At 39.7% G+C, this 24,388-nt stretch overlaps 1 protein-coding gene and 1 non-coding gene across 2 annotated transcripts in view; both read left to right on the top strand.

The window, feature by feature from the left end:
* SRD5A2 (steroid 5 alpha-reductase 2) overlaps positions 1–22,857 on the top strand; it is a 52,750-nt gene extending 29,893 nt beyond the window's left edge. Inside the window, exons 2-5 of the mRNA XM_077134747.1 lie at positions 12,875–13,038; positions 16,760–16,861; positions 19,140–19,290; positions 21,235–22,857. Coding sequence (XP_076990862.1) covers positions 12,875–13,038; positions 16,760–16,861; positions 19,140–19,290; positions 21,235–21,301 — 484 coding nt within the window. The 3' untranslated portion in view covers positions 21,302–22,857. The remainder of the gene's footprint in view (positions 1–12,874; positions 13,039–16,759; positions 16,862–19,139; positions 19,291–21,234) is intronic.
* LOC143661826 (U6atac minor spliceosomal RNA) lies at positions 4,854–4,980 on the top strand. The gene has a single exon (XR_013164870.1). It is a non-coding gene; the product is annotated as a U6atac minor spliceosomal RNA (small nuclear RNA).
* Positions 22,858–24,388: the final 1,531 nt, after the last annotated feature.

Below are 24,388 nucleotides of genomic sequence, written 5' to 3'. Positions count from 1 at the left end.
CTTTGACCACCTTGCAGGACCTGTGTGTGTATGTCTGTCCTGACCACAGGACCTCCCTACACTCCAATCCTTGGTTTAGATGAGAAGACAATGCATGATGTTTACCTGTTGACAATCAAGGTCCAAAATGTTCATCTTTCTCTAAGTCATATATTTTGCATTTTTAATGTCAATTTCTCCCTGTCCTTTTTTTTTTTTTTATAAATAAAGAAAGCACACTGATTGCTACCCCCTGGAATTCCAGTTGGCCAGGCACAGCTGGGAAAAAATTTTATCAAACATTCCAGAAAGAACTAACACCAATTCTGCTCAAACCCTTCCCCAGAATTGAGGAAATAGAAACACTACCTCAGTCATTTTATGAAACTACTCTAATACCAAAACTGGATAAAGGTGCTAAAGAAAGGAAAATTACAAACCAACCTCCCTAATGAATATAGAAACAAAGATTCTTAACAAAATTTTAGCAAAGTAAACCCAATGATATATTAAAAGAATTATACATCATGACCAAGTGGGGTTTATACCAGGAATGCAAGAGTGGCTTAACATAAGAAAATCAATCAATGTAATACAGTACATTAATAAATCAAGAGGGAAAAAATCACATGATCATATTAATTGATGCTGAAAAAGCATTCTACAAAATTCAGCATACTTTTCTGATAAAAACACTTCAAAAGATAGGAATTGAAGGAAACTTCCTGAGTATCATAAAGGGAATATATGAAAAACCCACAGCCAGCATCATTTTCAATGATGAAAGATTGAAACCATCCCCTCTAAGACTGAGAATGAGTTAAGGATGCCCATTGTCACCATTCTTATTAAACATTGTATTAGAAGTTCTAGCTAGGGTGATAAGGCAGGAGAAAGAAATAAAAGGCACCCAAATAGGAAAGGAAGAAGTAAAAATTTCATTATTTGCAGATGATATGATCCTATACTTGCAAAATCCTGAGAAATCTACAACAAAGTAGTGAGATAAACAAATTCATCAAAGTGGTGGGATACAAGATTATTGTACAAAAATCAGTAATGTTTCATATATAAGTGATGACCTTACTGAGGAGACAAGGAAAAAATTCCATTCAAAATGGCCACTAAAAGAATCAAGTATTTAGGAATAAACGTAACTAGGAATGTAAAGGACCTCTACACAGAAAACTACAAAATATTTTTAAAAGAAATCAAAGAAGATCTTAATAGATGGAAAAATATTCCATGTCCATGGATAGGAAGTTTGTCATTAAGATGTCAATTCTACCTAAATTGGTCTACAGATTCAATGCAATACTAATTAAAATTCCAACAACCACTTTTGAAGACTTGGAAAATGTAGCTACCAAATTTATTTGGAAGGGAAAGAAATGTTGACTAACTAAAGATATCCTAAAAAAGAGGAATGAAGTGGGAGGACTAATATATCTCAACTTTAATGATTACTATAAAGCCACGGTGTTCAAAACAACATAATACTGGCACAAAGAACCAAATCAAGAGTGTGGATATTGACCGTCAAATCTATGGTCAATTAATCTTTGACAAGGCCCCAAATCTACTGAATTGGAACAGAATAGCCTTTTTCAATAAATGGGCTTGGGAGAACTGGATATCAATAATGAAAAATTGTTGAGAAAGGACCTCTATCTTACACCCTGTATTAAAAAAATGTATTCAAAATGGATTAAGAACCTAAATGTAAGAACCAGTACCATAAAATTCCTAGAAGAAAATATAGGGAAACATCTTCAAGACCTAGTGATAGGAGGTAACTTCTTCAATTTTACACCCAAAGCACAAGCTATGAATGAAAAAATAGATAAATGGGAATGCTTCAGAATCAAAAGCTTCTGGGCTCCAAAAGAGCTTGTCAAAAAGGGGATGAGGCAGCCAACTCAAATATTTGGTAACTGTAATTGTTCTGTTCAGGAATCAACTTGGCCAGGTGATGGTGTCCAGTTGTTTGGTCAGGCAAGCACTGGCCTAACCATTATTGCAGGGATATTTCATGTCTGTTTGATAAAAAGTCTGTTTTTTAAAATCATCAGTCAACTGATTGCATTTGTGACCATTTACATCTATAATCAACAAAGGGTGTGTCTTCCACAAACAAGATAATCCAAACAGCTGGATTTTATCTGATCAGTTGAAGACTTTCAAGGGAAAAGAGAGAATTTTCATTGCTTCTTTAGCCAGGTAGCCTTTCCTGTGGAGTTTCTCAAGAGCCTTCATAGGATTTGCCAGCCTCATGGCCTGCCCTATGGATTTTGGACTCTTGCATCCTCATGGTTGCATAAGACACTTTTATACATCTCATATTTACAGATGTCTCCTGTTGGTTCTGTTTCTCTAGAGAACCTTGACTAATATAGCTTGGTATTAGAATGGTACTTGAGAAACAGAATCTTAAAAATGGGTTTTGCAATCAGCATTCTGCTCTGATTAGAGTCAAGGACGCTAAGGAATGTATTTCCAATAATCAAGATGGCACTGTCAGCCCGTGTATGAGTTGGCAATAGAGGTATGCAAAATATCACCATTTCATTCTGCTAATTGTACATTTATATGAGGCAAGGCTCTAGGTGACAGTGTTTTTGACACCTTAGTGGAGTTTTGTGGAATTAGGAGGTATAATGACGTTGGTTGGTTGTTCTTAAATATGCTGAATACAGTTTTGAGATAAAAGGATGAGCTGAAGTCTTCAAATTTGCAACTTAAATGCAGTATGAAAGATATAAAAGTATCTATGTTTGCCCTGAAAGAATATCTTATTTCCTGTGGCCACAGACTTGGGATCTCTGAAAACCAGATCCGGTGTCTCATTGTGTGAGTAGTAGATTTACAATGTAAACTAAATTTTCAACCTTGCAGGGTGACTGCTATTAATGTAAGGGCTTTAATTAGAAAAGAATAGGATCCTGAAACTTGAGATGTGGATTTATGGCTTGATAATGATGGCAGTGGGGACCTGGAAATCCTAGATTCTGCTGAATCTTTGCTAGATAGACCTGCAATGGTCTGTTATGAGGAAACAGCCACCCAATCTCCTGCCTGCCTTGAGGAGACAGCTACCTGACTTCTAGCCTGCCCTGGAGAAAGTACTTCCTGACTGCCAGACTGCCTTGAGGACTCAGCTTCCAGGCCTCCAGTCTTCCCTGAGGAGTCTACCATCCAATCACCACCTAAAGAGATTAACCATTCAGTGCCTGCCAAACCTGGTACCACCTCTCCTGGGGAAACAGCCCTCACTCCTCTGTCTGGATTGATTAGTCCTTTTCCACCAGATGAAACTGTAATGGACTGCAGAGGTAATTGGCTTGAAAGACACTTCTACTTCCTTTCATGACCCGCCCCCTCCCCACCCTTCTGTTCTTCAAGACCTATAACTAGACTAAAGTCCCAAAAGGCCCCAAGAGGTGAGGTACAAAGTATGATCCATTAAGAGGTATGCTATACTCCAAAACAGCAGCATGAGTTTTCCAATTCATGTAGACAGAAAGCAGGAGAATATGTGAGGGAATGGATATTAAGAATGGGGGATAATGATAGAAGGAATATAAAGTTGGATCAAGCTGAATTTATTGATGTGGGCTTACTAAGCAGAGATTCAGCACTCATTGTTGTAGCTTAAAGGGTTAGAAAGAACCTTAACAGTTTGTTTGGGTATTTGGCTGAAACATGAATCAAAGGTAGCTGACATTATGTGAGGTCAAAATGCCAGAACTTCCCTGGTGTACTATGGATGAGAGGATCCAAATGCTTAGAGAGCTTGGAATATTAGAGTGGGTTTATCATGGAAGAGCTGCTCACACACCCCAGGAATATCCAGAGGACATACATTTTACCAGGACTCTGAAGAATAAATTTGAGACTAGTGCCATCATCCCTGAAGAGCCCTGTACTTGCCATTCTCTGTAGGTCAGATACTACTGTGGCAACTGATGTCACAGAGCTGGACTCCTTAAACACAATGGAAATGATTGGATCCCAAGTTGGCAGAAGCCATGTGGCAGCACTTAATTGCCAAAGACAAGGGGGGCATGGCTGCTATAATGGACAGTGGACTCAAAGCAGCAGTCAAAATAATCTGACCTGTGGAACCTACAGCACTGGCTAATAGATCTTGGGGTACCTAGAAGTAAGATAGATGGTCAGTCTACTAAATTCTTGTTTGATCTGTATAAGCAGAAGTATTCTAGGTCAAGTGAACAGAATTCTAACTTGTATGACAAAAACAGAGTCGTGGTCCCTTACTCAATTCCCAGACTTGAGGCAGTTCACAGAAACAGAGCCCCATGAATGAGGGGATGGCCAAGAACCCTTGTGGAAGGACCCTGTTACAAATTTACACTGTTAACCTTCCTCCCAGCCTTCCCAAGGAGACCTATGGCCTTTTCCAGGGTAACTGTGCACTGGGGAAAAGGGAATGATCAGATATTTCATGTATTACTAGACACTGGCTCAGAAGCGGTACTAATTCCCAGAAACCAAAAACATCACTCTGGTCCAGCGGTCAGAGTAGGGGAAAATGGAGTTTTGCCATCTCAGGTCCATCTCACAGTGGGTCTGTCTCTCAGATGGAATAATCTCAACATGCCCATCTTCAATTTGCTTGTTCCTTCTTTTGCCTGCTCTAAGTTGCTATGGATTCCTTTTTGTGAACTTTCATTTTAGTTTTTGTACTTTATGACTCCAGATTTCTATCTGGTTCCTTTTGATAATCTCTTCCTCTTTATTGTTATTCTGTGTTTGGTGAGACATCATTCTCACCTGCTCCTTTAGTTCTTTAGACATGGTTTCCTTTCACGTTTTAACACATTAAAAATAAATGATTAAAAATCTTTTCTTCCGTGTTGTATGAAAGGAGAGAAGGTTAGCACTCCCCTTGACAAGGATGGAAGAGGCCCTCGGGCCTGCACAACACGCATACGGTTAAGGCATTGCCACCTACTTCGTGGCATCTAACCATCGTTTTTAGCAAGCAAAAGGAAAGAAATAACAAAGATTAGAGCAGAAATAAATGAAATTGAAAACATGAAAACAATAGAGAAAATCAATAAGACCAGAAGTTGGTTCTATGAGAAAATCAACAAGATTGATGGGCCCTTAGCAAGATTGACAAAAAGAAGAAGAGAGAGGATGCAAATAAATAAGATTAGAAATGAAAGAGGAGACATAACTACTGACCTCACAGAAATAAAGGAGGTAATAACAGGATACTATGAACAACTTTACGCTAATAAATACAACAATTTAGAAGAAATGGACAGGTTCCTGGAAAGACAGGAACAACCAACTTTGACTCAAGAAGAAATAGACGACCTCAACAAACCAATCACAAGTAAAGAGATTGAATTAGTTATTCAAAACCTCCCTAAAAAGAAAAGTCCAGGACCAGACGGCTTCACATGTGAATTCTATCAAACATTCCAGAAAGAATTAGTACCTACTCTCCTCAAACTCTTCAACATAATCGAAGTGGAGGGAAAACTACCTAATTCATTCTATGAAGCCAACATCACCCTCATACCAAAACCAGGCAAAGATATTACAAAAAAAGAAAACTACAGACCAATCTCTCTAATGAATACAGATGCAAAAATCCTCAATAAAATTCTAGCAAATCGTATCCAACAACACATTAAAAGAATTATACATCATGACCAAGTAGGATTCATCCCAGGTATGCAAGGATGGTTCAACATAAGAAAATCAATTAATGTAATACACCATATCAACAAATCAAAGCAGAAAAATCACATGATCATCTCAATTGATGCAGAGAAGGCATTTGACAAGATTCAACATCCTTTCCTGCTGAAAACACTTCAAAAGATAGGAATACAAGGGAACTTCCTTAAAATGATAGAGGGAATATATGAAAAACCCACAGCTAATATCATCCTCAATGGAGAAAAATTGAAAACTTTCCCCCTAAGATCAGGAACAAGACAAGGATGTCCACTATCACCACTATTATTCAACATTGTGTTGGAAGTTCTAGCCAGAGCAATTAGGCAAGAAAAAGAAATACAAGGCATCAAAATTGGAAAGGAAGAAGTAAAACTATCACTGTTTGCAGACGATATGATACTATATGTAGAAAACCCAGAAAAATCCACAACAAAATTACTAGAGCTAATAAATGAGTACAGCAAAGTAGCAGGCTACAAGATCAACATTCAAAAATCTGTAGCTTTTCTATACACTAGTAATGAACAAGCTGAGGTAGAAATCAAGAAACGAATCCCATTTACAATCGCAACTAAAAGAATAAAATACCTAGGAATAAATTTAACCAAAGAGACAAAAAACCTATATAAAGAAAACTACAAAAAACTGTTAAAAGAAATCACAGAAGACCTAAATAGATGGAAGGGCGTACCGTGTTCATGGATTGGAAGACTAAATATAGTTAAGATGTCAATCCTACCTAAATTGATTTACAGATTCAATGCAATACCAATCAAAATCCCAACAACTTATTTTTCAGAAATAGAAAAACCAATAAGCAACTTTATCTGGAAGGGCAGGGTACCCCGAATTGCTAAAAACATCTTGAGGAAAAAAAAACGAAGCTGGAGGTCTCGCGCTGCCTGACTTTAAGGCATATTATGAAGCCACAGTGGTCAAAACAGCATGGTATTGGCATAAAGATAGATATATCGACCAATGGAATCGAATAGAGTGCTCAGATATAGACCCTCTCATCTATGGACATTTGATCTTTGATAAGGCAGTCAAGCCAACTCACCTGGGACAGAACAGTCTCTTCAATAAATGGTGCCTAGAGAACTGGATATCCATATGCAAAAGAATGAAAGAAGACCCATCTCTCACACCCTATACAAAAGTTAACTCAAAATGGATCAAAGATCTAAACATTAGGTCTAAGACCATAAAACAGTTAGAGGAAAATGTTGGGAGATATCTTATGGATCTTACAACTGGAGGTGGTTTTATGGACCTTAAACCTAAAGCAAGAACACTGAAGAAGGAAATAAATAAATGGGAGCTTCTCAAAATTAAACACTTTTGTGCATCAGAGAACTTCATCAAGAAAGTAGAAAGACAGCCTACACAATGGGAGACAATATTTGGAAATGACATATCAGATAAGGGTCTAGTATCCAGAATTTATAAAGAGATTATTCAACTCAACAACAAAAAGACAGCCAACCCAATTACAAAATGGGAAAAAGACTTAAACAGACACCTACCAGAAGAAGAAATACGGATGGCCAAGAGGCACATGAAGAGATGCTCAATGTCCCTGGCCATTAGAGAAATGCAAATCAAAACCACAATGAGATATCATCTCACACTCACCAGAATGGCCATTATCAACAAAACAGAAAACGACAAGTGCTGGAGAGGATGCGGAGAAAGAGGCACACTTATTCACTGTTGGTGGGAATGTCAAAGGGTGCAACCACTGTGGAAGGCAGTTTGGCGGTTCCTCAAAAAGCTGAATATAGAATTGCCATACGACCCAGCAATACCATTGCTAGGTATCTACTCAAAGGACTTAAGGGCAAAGACACAAACGGACATTTGCACACCAATGTTTATAGCAGCGTTATTTACAATTGCAAAGAGATGGAAACAGCCAAAATCTCCATCAACAGAAGAGTGGCTAAACAAACTGTGGTATATACATACGATGGAATATTATGCAGCTTTAAGACAAGATAAACTTGTGAACCATGTAATAACATGGATGGACCTAGAGAATATTATGCTGAGTGAATCCAGCCAAAAACTAAAGGACAAATACTGTATGGTCCCACTGTTGTGAACGGACATTCGAGAATAAACTTGAAATATGTCATTGGTAACAGAGTTCAGCAGGAGTTAGAAACAGGGTAAGACAATGGGTAATTGAAGCTGAAGGGATACAGATTGTGCAACAGGATTAGATACAAAAACTCAAAAATGGACAGCACAATAATACCTAATTGTAAAGTAATCATGTTAAAATACTGAATGAAGCTGCATCTGAGCTATAGGGTTTTTTTTTGTTTTTGTTTGCTTGTTGGTTTGTTTGTTGTTGTTGTTTTTTACTATTACTACTACTTTTATTTCTTTTCTTTATATTAACATTTTATATCTTTTTCTGTTGTGTTGCTAGTTCCTCTAAACTGATGCAAATGTACTAAGAAACAATGATCATGCATCTATGTGATGATGTTAAGAATTACTGAGTACATATGTAGAATGGTATGATTTCTAAATGTTGTGTTAATTTCTTTTTTTTCTTTCCGTTAATAAAAAAAAAAAAAAAAAATCTTTTCTTCCAACATTTGTATTTCTCAGGTACAATGTCAATGGATTGTTTTATTCCCTCTGTATGATTCATTTCTTCTTTCTTTGCATATTCCATAACTTTTGTTGAAAATGAAACATTTCAGATATAATTTGATAACTCTGGAATCATATTTACCTCTTCCCCAGGGTTTATTGTTGTTGGTTCTTGTAGTTATTGTTGTTTTTGTTTAGTGACTTTTTAAAACTCTTGCTGTAAAGTCTGCTTCTTTGTCATGTGTGGCCACTACTTGATTAGTTTAGCGGGCTGCTAATGATTAAATGGAGATTTCCTTAAATACCTGTAACCAAAAGGTCTCCAAGTCTTTGTAAGGGCATTTGTGTGTGTTTTGGGGTACTTCTTCAACAATCACCCAGAAGTCCTGCCTTAGCCTTCACTTCCTACTTTGCCTAGAGGCTTGTGATCAAAGGTAAGCGCTTAGGGCTCTTCTGGGCTCTCCTGAGCGTGTGAACAGTGCTATGAATGTGTGTGGCCGTCTGGATCCCAGAAATATGTTGGAGCATTTCAAAGTCCCCGTGGACATCTCATTCCTCAGCCCTTTATTTTAAACTTTCTGATTAGTCTGTTGTTTGATCAAACTGTTATTCATTGCCTCAGGCTGCATGCTGTTAAAACATTCAGCCAACCCTCTCTAATTGGGAGAAACTTTTGGCACTGGGCAAGTTTGAGTGATATGGAATAAAGACTAGACTTTTTAAATGAGGTCTTCCGGAGAGCCAGCAGACAAATCTGACAATGACTCCTCTTTAGGAATGAAGCTTTAAAAGAATTCCAGCCCCAGTGTGCTCCCTCCAGCCCTAGGCATGTGGAATGTCATTTTCAAGGCTCTGCAGATGGTAGTGGGTATGCGACTAGGATAAGTCAAAATGCCACAAATCTTGCTGTTCTTACTGAGATTCAGCCATTTTTGTGGCTAAATGCTCCCAGGGTTGCTGAAAACCTTTGGTTAATTTCTGGAGTTCTGAACAAGTTGATTCTAACAATTTTCATAGTTTTCTTTGCTATTTTGTAAGAGTGACCTTTTTCGGAAATCCCCACTATGCCATTTTCACTCAGTCAATTTTTAAATCTAAGAGTATTTCCAATAGTTTAGGTAGACAGGTTGATTTTAAAGTTCACATGAACAAATAAACAAAAAAGATTAACTTGAAAATCCCACCCCCCACCTTAAAAAGTAACGAGAGAGGAATAGCCCCACCCAGTATTATGTTTTTTCCATTTTTAGTGTTTTTTTATTGCAAAATATAACATATTAATTAATTTTATAGTTTGGTGTTGTTATTTCTAGGAAACAAATTGATAAGAACATAAACCATAGAAAAAAAGACATAAAACAGTCTAAATATAATGCCATAATACCCACCATAATGCAAAATGGAGGGTCCCAGAATTTCAATTGCATAAAATATGGGATTGCATTATTGTGAAGTTAATTAAGCAACCAGAGAGAGTGTGAACTGCAACCAAATTATGATTTTAGAGTCTGATATTATTCAGGTTTATGCAGCTGAGGTGGGGAGTTGGTGTGACTAATGACTGTTTCCTTTCTTGGCTGGAGAATGGAAGGGGGACCAGTTTGGGAAAAGACTGCGATGACCCACACCCCTAAGCCCAAGTTTCCAGAAATGGGCTTGTCTTTTGTGTCCCTCTCACTTACTCTTTCTCCCAAGTCAGTGTATTCTTCTCAGAAAGTTAAAAAAAAAAAAAAAGTGTGCTGTGTCTGAGAACCAGAGCTGGGAGGAGATTAGAAGCAATTCATGCTGTTTTTTGTTTTTTGTTTTTCCTTTCAAATTTGGGTTACCACAAGTGGGTTATCAAGGGATTTTTTTTGAAAGGGATGTTTGGAGATAGGAAAGTCACCTTCTCACCATGAAGCAAAGGTCAAGGAGATTTGAGACCCTAGCTCTGATGGCTCTCCATTGGTTGAATCAATTCCAGTGCCCATTTACCTCTGCACTTTTGTTGTAAAAAAAAAAAAAAAGAACCTAAATTATTTACATCACTATTTTTATATCTGTACTACTCATAGGTAATATAATTCCAAACTGACTGAATATGGAAAAATAAATTCCTGAGATCAGCCAAGAAAAAATGAAAGAGAAGAAAAGGAAAGGAATATTTGCCTTCTCTTAAACCAGAGCATATTTTAAAACCATTGTAATCAACAGAGTTATGCTTCTGTTATACCCATGTAGGGGCCTACCTGACCAAATTTCTCACAGATAAAAATGAAAACTTATCAACAAATAGGAAAAATACCTAAGGTTCCAAGCAGGCAGAGCCTAGAGATGAGTTGATATTAGAATAAGGAATTATATGGGGTATTTCACATTTTTTTAAAGATTTTCACCTGAGAGTAGGCCACAGTCTGCACCATGCAGGGAGACTATCATTCCCTGATAGAAAACCAACAGCCTTTCTGGATTAAAGACCAGTTAATAGAGTTTGGGTTGACCATAGCCACTGGAGGTGAGGAGTGAATCTCTTAAAGAAGAGAGCCAGATAGAGGGGATCTTAAATTCTACAAATAAGCTCTGCCCAAATCTCTATTTTACCCTTTTACCACATATGTATGAGGTATACTCAAAGCAGCCCTCTTCTTAAGAAGGTGAATTGATATTGAGTTGTTGCCCAAGAGACATGGTTGAACTTTGAATCCAAACGAGTTAATTGCCTGATAACTTTGCTGCTCCCCCACCCCAAAGAACACTTGAGTGTGGTGAAGGTGCTCCGAAGTACCTTACATTCACTACACGTAACATTCACATTGTGAAGCATAGACTCCAAAATTATTCTATGTAGGAAGAACTGAGAAAATGTGATCCATTCTCAGAGAAAAGACAATCAGATGGAGTGCAATCTCAAGATGACCCAACCATTGGAACTACCAGATAAGAATTTTAAAGGTACTTTTGTAACTATGTTCAATGATGTAAAGAAAGGTATACTGACAAGAAATAAAAAGATAGGAAATCTCAGCGGAGAAATAAAGCCAAATGGAAATGGTAATTCTAAAGCTAAAAAATACTATATCTGAAATTTAAAGGTTCACAGAATCCACTTAATAGTAGAATGGGTAGGGTAGAAATAAGAGTCAGTGAACTTTAAGATAGATCAACAGAAATTGTCCAAGTTAAAAAAGAGACGTAGCTTTATAACAGGTGTACATGTGTGCATTTCCTAAGACATGTGAAAAAGAAATCTTCAAAAATCCGATGGCAGGTTAGGATATATGGATTTTAAACTACTACTGCTATGCTCTGATTTCTGAAAAGTCAGCTTTATTGACATAAAAATTACATACAATACAATTCATCCATTTTAAGTGTTCAGTTTGAGGAGTTTTGACAAATGTGTATTGTCATGTAACCACCACAGTTGAGATCCAGAACATTTCCATCACGCCATAAAGTTCAGTTGTTCTACATTTAAGTCAATCACCTTCCCCACCTGCAGGCCCTGGCAACCGCTGTGTGTGTGGGTGTGAGAGATCTGAAAGTCTAACACGCGTAATTGGAGACGGAGATAGGAGAGAAAGTAAGGAAAAGGAAAAGTATTTTCAGAAATAAAGTCATTATAATCAAATAACAAATGTGGTAAAACTATAAAGAAACAAAAGGAATGGCTATTACAAAAACGAGGATGGTGGTTGCCTCTGGGGTGGGGGGTGGTATTGTGAAAAGAGAAGGACGTATGGGGAGCTTCTGAATGAGGGACTCTTTGTATCTCTTGACCTGGATAGTGGCCATATGGGTATTTACTTGATAATTACACATTAAACTATTCAGACGTGTTATTGGACTCTTCCGTATGAATGTTATATTGCATCTAAAAAGAAGATATGAAGAGGATGTAGTTTGTGGTCTAGTAGTTAGCCTTACATCTTGGGCAAATTCTTGCTTTGAGGATATTTATAATTTTATAGATCCACTCCTCCTGTCCTCTAGATTCATAATTCCTAGCATTAGAGGAGCTTTTCACTTTTCTCAAGGAATTCTGTGGCCCATTTTCTTGACATGTTAGTGACATAATGTGGGAAGCACTGTGGCCAATTACTTTCTATCAAAATGTAATTCCACTGTCACTTGGGGTAAGCCAGTTTACTTGCCTTCCAGTATAAATTAGATTTCCCTCCTAGATTTATAGAAGGATTATCCCCAGTCCAGGGATCATAGTTGAACTTATTAACTACTGAATGGGGATGCTATTTACCTCTTGAGGCTGTTGCAAGGATAAAATAAGGTAAGTAAATGGTGCCTACTGTGAATTTTAATGAAAAAAGACAAATAACAGCATAAATTCTTGCTCAGAACCAGACAGTATTCTTTCATTCTACAAATTTAAGAAAAAATGGTATTTAAAAATAGGTTTGATATGGTTATCTGTTTGAAACCTTTTGCCCTCACTATTTGATCTCCTTCCTTCCTCCCTCCCTCCCTTCCTTTCCTTTCCCCTTCCTTCCTTCCTTCCTTCCTTCCTTCCTTCCTCCCTCCCTCCCTCCCTTTTCCCCATGGCTCCTAACCTTTCCCTTTCCATTTGTTCCAGGACATTTATTTACTCAATGCTCACTAGAGGGAGGCCTTTTCCAGTTGCATTGCTTTTCAGAGCTAGTGTTTTCTGCTTTGGAAATGGATTCCTTCAAAGCTACTATCTGATTTACTGTGCCGAGTACCCTGATGAGTGGTACAAAGATGTACGGTTTTGCTTGGGTAAGTATATTTTTGACTATTCCTTACCCATTCCGCTTCTAACGCCTCTTCCTGCAGTCTAGATCCTCATCTTCTCTCCCCACACAACTGCAGTATCCTCCTAAGGATCCCTTCTTCCCTCTGCCTTTTTAAAACATGTCATGTCCTTCTCATCTCAAACCTTCCAGTGGATTTCTATTGCCCTCAGAATAAAATGCAAATTCCTTACCACTGCCTATGAAACTTTAATGCTTTTAGTTCAGTCCATTTTCCAACCTCATTCCTGTCTCTTCCCATTTCATTCACTGGTCTGGCCTCAGTGGTCTTCCTGCTTGCCTGAAATTGTCAAGTTTGTCCTACCCCAGAGTCTTTATAAAGACTGCTCCTTCTGCCTAGAATACTCTGCCTCTATATATTCATGGAGCTTGGTCCCTCACTTTATTTAGGGGCCTACCAATTTACACCTCCTCAGAAGGACTTTTCTGGACCACCCTATCTAAAATAGTTGAAAACACTGACTGCTGATTTTTTTTTTCAATTTCTGCAAGAAGAACTGAAATATGGGAAAGTTCAATTGCTTGTACATTATTTTGGTTCAAACCAAAAAAAATACAGAGATTATCTTTTATTCCTCTCTTTGTACCGCACTTCACATTATGTGCATCAGCTTTGTACCGTTGGCTTTATCTCCAAAACATGTGCCACGTGGTATCATTCCTCTCTAACATCACTGCTACTATTCATAGCCCAGGCCACAATGATCTGTTGCCTGGACTACCACAATGATCTCCGATTCCAAGAGCCCATTCTCCACCCAGCAGTAGAGTGGACAGTTAAGAACACAAATGACCAGTGGATTAGTTGCATCAGTGCGGGTGCATCCACACAGTGGAGTATAAGGCAGCCACAAAAACTATCAAGCAAATAAAACACAAAACCCAGGAAGACCTCTGTGTGCTTGTGTGGAAATAGCTCTAGGATATATGGTTAAATGAAAATAAACATGTGAACAGGGTATATAGTATGCCACTTTTTTTTTACTTTAAATTTTTTTATTAATTAAAAAAATTAACTAACACAACATTTAGAAATCATTCCGTTCTACATATACAATCAGTAATTCTTAATATCATCACATAGCTGCATATTCATCATTTCTTAGTACATTTGCATCAATTCAGAAAAAGAAATAGAAACACAACAGAAAAAGAAATAAAACGATAACAGAGAGAAAAAAATAAAATAAAATAAAAAAATAAAAATAAAAAACTAAAAAACTATCAAAGCAGGTGATAGAGAAACAAGTTAAACACCCTGATAAGGATGTAAGCAAGTCATATCTGTCACAGCAATGTCCTGAAAACAAGCAAACAAACAAAATGTAGGGCTCAGGGCTAGATTAAGAATCTTAATGAATCTAAAGGCCAGATGTCAAGTGTGGCCATTTTTATTTCATTTTTTTGCATGCACAGGCACCGGAAACTGAACCTGGGTCTCCAGCATGGCAGGCGAGACCTCTGCCACCGAACCACTGTGGCCCCCTCAGAGGTGGCCTTTTATTGGGTCCTGGTTTGCACAAACCAGCTGTGAGAGGCATTGTGGGCACATCTGAGGAAAGGAATAGGGCCAGTACATTAGATGTGATGAAAATCTGGAAGAATATACCCTAATGTGACTAGTGGTGATTTCTGGGCAGTAGGAATACGGTGCCTTAGTTTCCTTGTTTTTGTTAATTAGTGTTCAATATTCTAGCAACCTCTATACTTCTGTTGTACTAATAATACGCGGAAAACAAATCCAGTTTTACCCTATTAAAACCTGCCAGTTGCTTCTATTGCACTCTAAAAGCCAAACTCCTCAGCCTGTAATGCTTGATGAGATTTTTGTCTGTAACTTTTTCGTCTTGTTCTCATCATCTCAGCTCCCCTGCCTTCCTACAGTTTTACCTGCACTGCCTTCCACCACCTGTTTCTTAGACAGGTCAAGTTTACTGAAGCTCTGGGCATCTGCACTTTTTGGTCCCTCTGCCAGATTGTTCTTCCTCAGATTTTTGCATTCTTATTATTCAAGCCACAAATGTTAAATCCTTAGAAAAACACACACCCTGTCCATCTCATCTAGAGTAGAGATACTTGCCCCCATTTCACTCTCTGTCTCATCATCCTACTTCCCTACTTTGATTTTTTGCAATGAATTGATTATTAGGTGTTTTAATCTAATTTTTAAATTTTTCTCATTCATTCCTGTGTTCTCCCAATAGAATATAAGCTATATGAGAATAGAAATCTTCACTTTTGTCTCATTGCTGCACCTTCAGTATTTAGGACAGTGCTTGGCACATAGTAAGCCCTCAATAAATATTAGTTGAATGAATGAATGAGTGAGTGAAGACATGAATGACCCTTATTCCATCCCTGTGAGATAAGTATTGTTGAAATCTCCATTTCACAGATGAGTAAACCGAGGACAAGAGGGGTTAAACAACTTGTCCAAGGACACCGATAACTGGCCAAGGTTCCTGTTCTTTCCCCTCACCTCTGCAGAGTAAATCTCACCTTGTTTTTAGGTAGACTTAAAAAATTCAACTTTTTTTCTTTTTTAGCATCCTGATTTTCTACAGCCTAGTGTGTTACTACATTTTTAGCCTTAATGCATGTTGATCGGCACAAATGCACTTTGGTGAGAGGACATTTGGGCATCTGTTGGGAACGTGGGTGTTTCTGGGCTGTATAAGTGCCTATTGGGATGCAACATCCTTGATCTTGAGTTCTTGCTTCTGACCAGGGCCATTTCTGTAGCAGTGAGCGGAGAAGGAGTGTGTGTGCTTGTGCGTGTGTGTGTGTGCATGTCAACTGGCCTTGGGGGAAAACAATTGATTAAGTGCCAAACTCTCCAATCTAGCTCTGATTACCTTAACAGGAGTCAGAAATGCTTTCAACAATGAGTCACAGAAAAGCAACTAATAGTGACTTAATTAAGAGTTCATATTTCTTACATAATTAATTTGGAAGCATCCAAAGGTAAGTGGCTTCTGCATTGATTTAGTTGCTTACCAGTGCCATTAAGAACCAGGCATGTTCTATTTTTTTGCTCCACTCGTCTTAGCATGTTTACTTCTGGTCCTCATGCTAGTCTTATCACAGTTGCTATAGCTCAGGGCATCATATCTGGCAATCCAAGCAGGAGGAGGAAGTAGAGTCTTCCTATATCAGGAAAGCAAAAGATTTCCAAGGAAGACATCGGAAGACTTCCCTTTGCAGCTGAGGTGGGTCACATGACCACTGTTTCGTTTTCCATCCTGTCTAGTGGGGGGTGGCAATGGAGAAGGGGGCTAGGATTGCCTGTTGACTTAGCCAACCACAGTTTGATTATCTGGGATGAGCCAAGGACTTGCTATTTATTTATTCATTCATTTGTTTATTTATACCTATTCATTGATTTAAGTATTGGACGATAGTGTTGCCTTGTTCTCTTTCCACTCTCACCTACCTCCATCACGTGCACTTGGAAATTTCAGCCTTTTGGTCTATGAACCAAAATAGCTCCTCTATTCAAACTTGGAATCAGGGATAAGTGCCCTCACCCCAACTTTTTCTGTTTTGGTCACATCTTAAGTCCATCCTTTAGAATTAGAAATTGAATGTTCTTCACTTTATTTTTAGAAGAAAAATCATAACTTCTGGGGAAAACACCAAAATCAGGATATACTTTTAAACTTCTTTCCCCTCTCTTTTTTACGAAGGCATCTTCTTATTTATTGTGGGGATGGGAATCAACATTCATAGCAACTCTATATTGCGCCAGCTCAGAAAGCCTGGAGAAGTCACCTATAGGATTCCACAAGGTAATGTTTCTCTGCCCTCCTGATTGTCACCTTCTCAGGAGACTATGAGTAAAAAACGAAGAGGGGACAGTGAGGGCATGTATTAGTTAGGGTTCTCTAGAGAAACAGAATCAACAGGGAACACTTGCAAATATAAAATTTATGAAAGTGTCTCACGTGACCGTAGGAACGCAGAGTCCAAAATCCACAGGGCAGGCTGCGAAGCCGATGACTCCAATGGATGGCCTGGATGAACTCCACAGGAGAGGCTCACCAGCCAAAGCAGGAATGGAATCTATCTAGTCTGAGTCCTCCTTAAAAGGCTTCCCATGATTGGATTTAGCATCACTAATTGCAGAAGACACTCCCCTTTGGCTGATTACAAATGGAATCAGCTGTGGATGTAGCTGACGTGATCATGACCTAATCCTATGAAATGTCCTCATTGCAACAGACAGGCCAGCGCTTGCCCAATCAGATGAACAGGTACCACAACTTGGCCAAGTTGACACCTGTCCCTAACCATGACAGGGCACAAATGGCCCAATAATCCCAGCTTGCCCCTGACTTCCCCTCCACAACCCATCCCACCCACACCATATGTGCATTTCTGATTTAAACCTGGAAGCCCAAGAGCTGTCCCAGAGCTCTCAGGAGGAGACAGTAACCAAAAAGTAGGGAGAGAGTGAGAGGTTTGGGGGTAGGGGGGCAACAGTCATGCACACGCCGTCACCCGTTCCTGGATTAGTAAATGGAATAGTGCATGACCCACAAATTTTTCTCCTCCAATTGATCCAGACTTATCTAGGGATAAGTACTTGTGTATTTTCTACCCCTTCCATTCTCTCAAAAGTGTACTTACATAAAAAATTAGGATGGGAAGTCTCATAAGCGCAGGTGTAATTTTAGAGATAAAGATGCAGACTATTTTGAAATCCTCACTGTTCCTAAGAAACCAGGGTGTGAGGTTGACAGATATAAGCAGGTACAAGTAAATCAGTCTGAGTAATCCTTCAATATATTCTGGTTGGTATTCATGTAGGTCTGTGGCTCCCATCTTTTTTGTCTTAAAACACTGTATTTACATAGAAAATTTCCTGAATTATGACATGACTAACATCATATTAATATCCATTGCTTAAGAAATTGACAAAACTATTGTGAATTCAGTAACACATTTAAATGAGTCGTAACAGTGACTCATAGCTAAATTATACAGCAGCTATGAGATACACCATTTGCAAATTAAAAGACAATTCATAGATTCTTTGCAGTTTCCCTTGCGGCCTGGAGAATCACAGGTAAGGAGCTACTGTTGCTTTTTCAGCTTTAAGGAAGACAATTTTAATGAGCTTCAGTTTTAAAATCTTCACTCAATAATTAGATAAATAAAGAAGAGCAGAAAAAAGCTCTTAAAAGCTAGGTTGCCAAGATTAGTTTCCAAGTTTTGAATTATGATAAGGATTTAAAATTAAAGTGTTCATTATATAACTATGGAAAGAAAAATTTCGCTTTGGGCAAAACTTCCCAGTTTAGTGTGGGACAGAAAATTTGGGAGTGGACATATTTAATTCATTAGAAATATGTTGATTTCTGGATACAGTTCTGGGAGCAGAAATACCTGCAGTCCTCCTCAAACTTAATTATTTTGGTTGGATAGAAATGAAGCATTTAAAATCAATAGAGGGCAGTGCGACAGTGGCTCAGTGGCAGAATTCTCACCTGCCATGCCGGAGACCCAGGTTCGATTTTTGGTGCCTGCCCATGAAAAAAAAAAATCAGTAGAAGCAGATTTTACCATCCTCAGCAGGGGTAACTACCTGCCGCTCCGCTCCGTACTTTAAATTTGCATAGTGTACACTTCTTTGCAGAGGTGTGAGTGTAAATGTCAAAAGGGACTCTATTATTTCTCGCATCAACTCAGATTTGTATTATTTTATGTGGTATGTTAATTACACTTTGTGAACATGAAATAGATGATGTGGAAACTTTCCAAAATGGAGTGAAGCAAAACTTTAGCATCCAGTGCATCTTCCTTACTGCCCCAAGGTTAGGGTCCTGCAGTTGTTATTAATTTGGATGGGGTTCATCAAACAGTCAGATTCCAGGACAATCTAAGGCGACAGGCTGCCATTGCTTTCGTCTCAATTCTTCGTCCAAACAATTCCACTGAACTCCTGTAACCGTGGGGCCATCTCCAGCTCCGCATTCATCCCAACTGTCCTTGTCATTTTGATAGAGGACTTTAATATCGCAGTGATTTAGTTCTGACTGGACCTTCTGACTGTTGTGTACACAGGTGGATTGTTCACGTATGTTTCTGGAGCCAATTTCCTTGGTGAGATCATCGAATGGTTCGGCTATGCCTTGGCCACTTGGTGCCTCCCGGCACTTGGATATGCCGTTTTCTCACTTTGTTTCCTTGGGCTGAGAGCTTTTCACCACCATAGGTAAGCTTTTCATTAACGGTGGCAGCATCCACAGAGCCTTCTTCTGCAAATGGGCTTTTAGTGCCGGGTGTCAGATTTAGAAACCTATGAAACTTATTTTTGTGAGGTCAGGCTAATAAAATAATTCGAGTTGGTGAGTTCTGACTTGGTAAGCTTTCACTGAAGTTGAAATCTAGCAGGAAGACAGTAGTAATAACAAATTATATTCTAAGAGAAAAAATGTAAGAGTTACAAACGTATTTCAGTTCTGTGCCTCAGTTCAATTCACATCTGCTGCGTATCTCGGAGTGTGCTCCGTAAGAGACCCCATGGCCAGCCCTTTGTTTTTAAAGCTTTATAGATGATCCCAAGGTGGTACCAGGATTGAGAACTAGGGAAAAGTGCCTGCTGGTACCCAGGGAGACTGCTATATTTGTCCTTTTTAATTCTGGGTTTGGTGCTAACAGTTTGGCTAGTTATAGAGCCCTGGAAACTCCAGAAGGTTTATTTCCCCTGAATTTGTCTAGCACCAGGGCTTATTTTGATCCTTTCCTCTCCCCCCTTCCCCACCCTGGGTAAACCCTCGTCAGGGCGGTGGGATCTCAGCGCTGCGCCATCTGCCGGTGCGGGCCGCAATGACACGCTCTCCGGACCTCTTTCCCAGCCCGCCCCCCAACGTGAGCGAACTCAGAATATTCCTGGAAGGGACAGGGTAACCTACTAAGCTTTCAGGGTTTAAACTAAGTGTGAATTTCAGAAACTTCCCCTACAATTTAGGCTTTTGTGGCAGAAAGGAAGAGAAAGAAAACCTGTGGTTACCGAGGTTCCGGGGGAGGGGGACGCCCAAAGGGGTGGGGTGGGGATGGACTGGAGACCCGGATCTTGGAGGAGCCCCTAAACCTCTTCTCCAGGTGATTTAGTCTGGCCAGGGACTAATGATGTAGTTTTGAAGGTAAAATTGAGTGGGGTTCCTTTCTTCTGGGGGTGCTTTCCCCAGAGCCATCGACCGGTGCGAGACAAATGAAGCACAGCTCGCGTCCTGGCCGGGTGCTGCCACCCCCTAGGCTCGGGGGCGAGGGCGGCAGAGGGTCCCTCGCCTGTAAGAGGGTGAGCAGAGCGGTCCCCCCTCCAACCCGACACGGAGACGGGGTGGGGGGCTGGAGGGGGCTTCATCCCAGCCATTGGAGGCCCTTGCAAAGCACAATGCGTCCTGCCTGGTCAGGGAGGCACAGCAGTTCCGCCAGAAGTTTCGAGCGTGTGTAACAGACAACAGGATAGCAAACGGAGGCTCCGTGCTGTCGCCAGACGGCGCCGGAGGGAGGGCCGGAGGGCATCTTTTGTAGGGCTCTCTGGGCGTTATCGACGCTCCTATAAAGCCTGGGCAGGGGTTCACAGCAGAGGAGCCCGCCGAGTGCCCTCGAATCACATCACTGAAAAGCAGCTGCCTCCTGCATGTGTCATCTGTCCCCCGACTCAAACGGAGGTGCTCTCACGAAAATGTGTCTTCTGGGTTATAACTTGAGGGCTACCAGTTTAGCTAGGTAAGAGGAGAGCCTGTAATAAAAAAAACCATTTACCAGGCAGTGTTTTCTTGGTCTGTACAGGCCTTGGAAAAGGCTGTTTTCTGGGGAACGCTGCCGGTTCTCTTAGATGTAACCATCCCCTGGTCTTTGGGAGGAGGGGGTCTCTGGTGTATTTTTCAGCTGTATCCAAATGAGTCGTACTTTTCTGTTTATTTCACCCTCTCCTCCCCGCATCTGTTGCATTTATCACAGGACCAAGAAGCTTCAGAGTTTACAAAAGATAGGCTGACAGAAGGAGAAAGAAGATAGAGAAATAACCATCTTAATAATCTGGCCCTGAGTAACTGTAAGGTGGCTTGTAACAAGGATTTCAGACACAGTACGATTCAACTGTTCACCACCGGATGAACGCATTTGTATTTACTCCTTTCCTCTTTCCTAGGTTCTACCTCATGATGTTTGAGGACTACCCAAAGTCACGAAAAGTCCTGGTTCCATTCATCTTTTAAGGAAACTGAATTTTAAAAGGAGCAAGCTCCCACAATGCCAACGAAAACCGACAGGCTGCTGGACCTGTAACTTTTAAAGTTCCACTGCAGATGTATAACAGTAGGCATCGTGGTGTCCCGACAGCTAGCTCAGGAAGTCTGACTGGTGCGTCTACAAACGAGCTCTCCCTGCCTCCCGGGGCGCTGTCCCATCCACTGATGCTTCCACAAGGCCCTTTGCTACATGGAGACATTTGCCTCTTTAACTTTCCCTCCTAGAAACTGCAAAATTTTCCTTACATTTTTTTTTTTCTCTTTGGAAGATCCAAGTGTATGTGACTTTATACCTGTTCTCTCTCAGTGTAGGAAAGTTCTGTAGTCAGTAAAGTTTTGGGCTGGAGGCAGTGCTTATAGAATTTATTAAAGGTATATGTTTTACTCCTATACAGATTAGTAGAGATTTAAATTCTGGAGCTACACAGGCACAGAGCAAACTTCCTCCCCAAAGGAAATAACCCACTCAAGTCTTCCTTTCTCTTAATTAATTATGAGATGTGAAATTATTAAGTAGGCCTTACTAGAGAAGCCCTCTCTTCATATTGCCGAAAATATAATGGTATATTGACTTCAGTTTCAAACATGTGCAGTGTTAGTTGATGAGTTCCTTTGTCTTCCTGAAGATTTTGCATTTCTGATTATAGAACCCAGGAAATTGATGTATGTTTTATTGACGGTTGGATTTTGATGACTGCAAGACAAAGAAATGGTCCTGTATGACTACTGTAAGAGCAGAGAAATCTTACAGTAGACACTGCACAATCTCATATCCTTGGAAACTGGTGAGAATATCCAAATAATGAGAAAGTGGCAATTAAGGAAATTAATGGATATGGTTTATACTGTTTGCCTTGAGGAGACAGCTGCAATGACAGTGAAGGATGCGGAAGCATGAGCAACTTGTCTCCTCCAGATTTCTTCATCGCAGCCCTCAGGACCTGCTCCGGGTGGTATCCCCTGGGGGTGGCTTGAGAATCAGCCACCAAATGTCCCAAGGCCAGATGCTGCAGCCAGAGGGGAGCATCTGGGCAGAAAACCTGTTCTGTTTGGCTCAGAAAGTGTTTCACACATAGCTTGATTTTTGTTTTACATTCAATTTCCAAAATTTTAAAATTAGTAGGTTTCTACATTGAACTCTGGTATTCTGCTTTCCTTTGAAAATTTGGAGGACCTGGCCACTGCGGGCCTGTATTCCCACATAAGGACTGGGACTGAGTTTGCAAGCCCTGTGGGGGGCTCTCCCTAGCTCGAGAGCCCAGGCTGTTGGAGTCTGTAAGGAAGGAGGTCAACACTCACAAACAGAATATATGAAAATGCTTGTCTCCTCAGGTCCAGGTAAGCTTTGGCAATATTTAGCCAGCCCCTTGGAGAAATTAACACCAGTTGTATCAGATGCAATGCCAAACACAGAAATCTATAATCTAAGTAAGACACACGAATCTTGAAAGATCCGAGAATGGTGCAGAATACTGGAAAATACACATTGTAATCATATAAACAAATGTTTATGTTGTTCGTTAAACACCTCTCAAGCCATCCTTAAACACCTCTCAAGCCATCGTTAAGTAATTTGTTTGAATTAAAAGATCTCTGGACTTCTGGAGTATAATTTTTATTTCTAAGCAAGATACAGTGTTAGTGTTCCTCCCCCAAACCCCCAACTTTTTTAGTAGTGTTTCCTTTCTTCTATTCTCCCATCATTTTGCCAACTGAAAATTAGAAGCCCTGAGCTGAAAATAACAATAAGTTTGACACAATTTCTCAACCATAGCTCACGTCTCCAAAGAAGTGCAATAAAGTTTCAGAAAAATGCGTTACGGTTAGATGCTTCTTTTGGTGTTCAGGAATGCACGAAGCTGGTTAAGCACACTCACTGAAAAATATCTTAAGGTGTAATTCGGGCTCTGTGAAATAAAAGACTTCCTGTTTTCTCCATTACGTTGAAAACTGCCTTTCTGAGATCCTTTATCTTATTGCCATTTAGGAAGCCCAACCAGTTCTTGAAATGTAATAGATTCTCAATAAAGGGCAGCTGCTATTTGCCCAGTACTCTCAACCTCGGGACAAAACTGCTCTTCTGCAATATAAAATTGTAGAATTTTATTCAGGCCACTTCTGATTTAATAAGGTAACTTACATAATTGGAAAGAAAAAAAAACCCTATTGTCTTTTAATTGAAGATGACTGTTCACTTTAATTTAAATATGGTATAGAGTGAACTCCTTGTCTTAAATCTTCCCTTGATAATGCAGAACGCTTGATGTCAACCCCAGTTTTCTTTGTTTAGGACTAGAATATGTATATAGAAAGAATACAGTAAGGTCTTAATGTGTGCTCATCCCTAAACATAGTTCCCATGTCTCCTAAAAATAAAGTATAACAAAAAAGTGTGGTTAATTTAAGTTTCTGTGGAATGGTATAGGTTAAAATAATATAACAACATCTTAGCTAACAAGATACTCTTTCTTTTGCTGAAGTCTTCATGGAGTGAATGTTTCCCTGGTGACTCTATAGAAGGCATTGTAGTATTTTGTTTGTTTTTCAGAACTTAGACTTAAGGGCTGAACCACAGAGCTTAAATATCACCTAACCTGACTCGTTCATTTAACAGAGAAACTGAGGCCCACAGCATTAAAATGCCTCCTTATAAGTCATAGCTGGCCTGCATAGCCATCTCAACTTGTCTCTTTGAGGATCAGTGGCCTTTCTTCTCTTAAGACTTCACAGACGTTCCAAGAGAGACCCAACACAACCAACCCAGATGGATGTGACCTGGACATGTTGTTCACTCAACCACTATTTATTGAGTATTTATGACATGAAAAACATTAGGGGGGTGGGAGGATATTGTTGAATTAGACATGCTGCTTGCCCTTTCGAGGCTGCCATTTGGATTTTTAGAGAACTCATGCACGAGGGAAATAACGAGACCTTAAATGCTATGCCACAGCTCAGATATGCACCAGTCATCATGTGCATGCTTTAGCGTACCTTGTTTTCCTCCTTCTGGGGGAGGATCGGGCTGATGCCCTTGTCATAAACCTATTTGGA

This window comes from Tamandua tetradactyla, chromosome 17 (assembly GCF_023851605.1).
Source record: "Tamandua tetradactyla isolate mTamTet1 chromosome 17, mTamTet1.pri, whole genome shotgun sequence".
NCBI lineage: Eukaryota > Metazoa > Chordata > Mammalia > Pilosa > Myrmecophagidae > Tamandua > Tamandua tetradactyla.
This window is presented reverse-complemented; position numbering and strand designations above follow the sequence as displayed.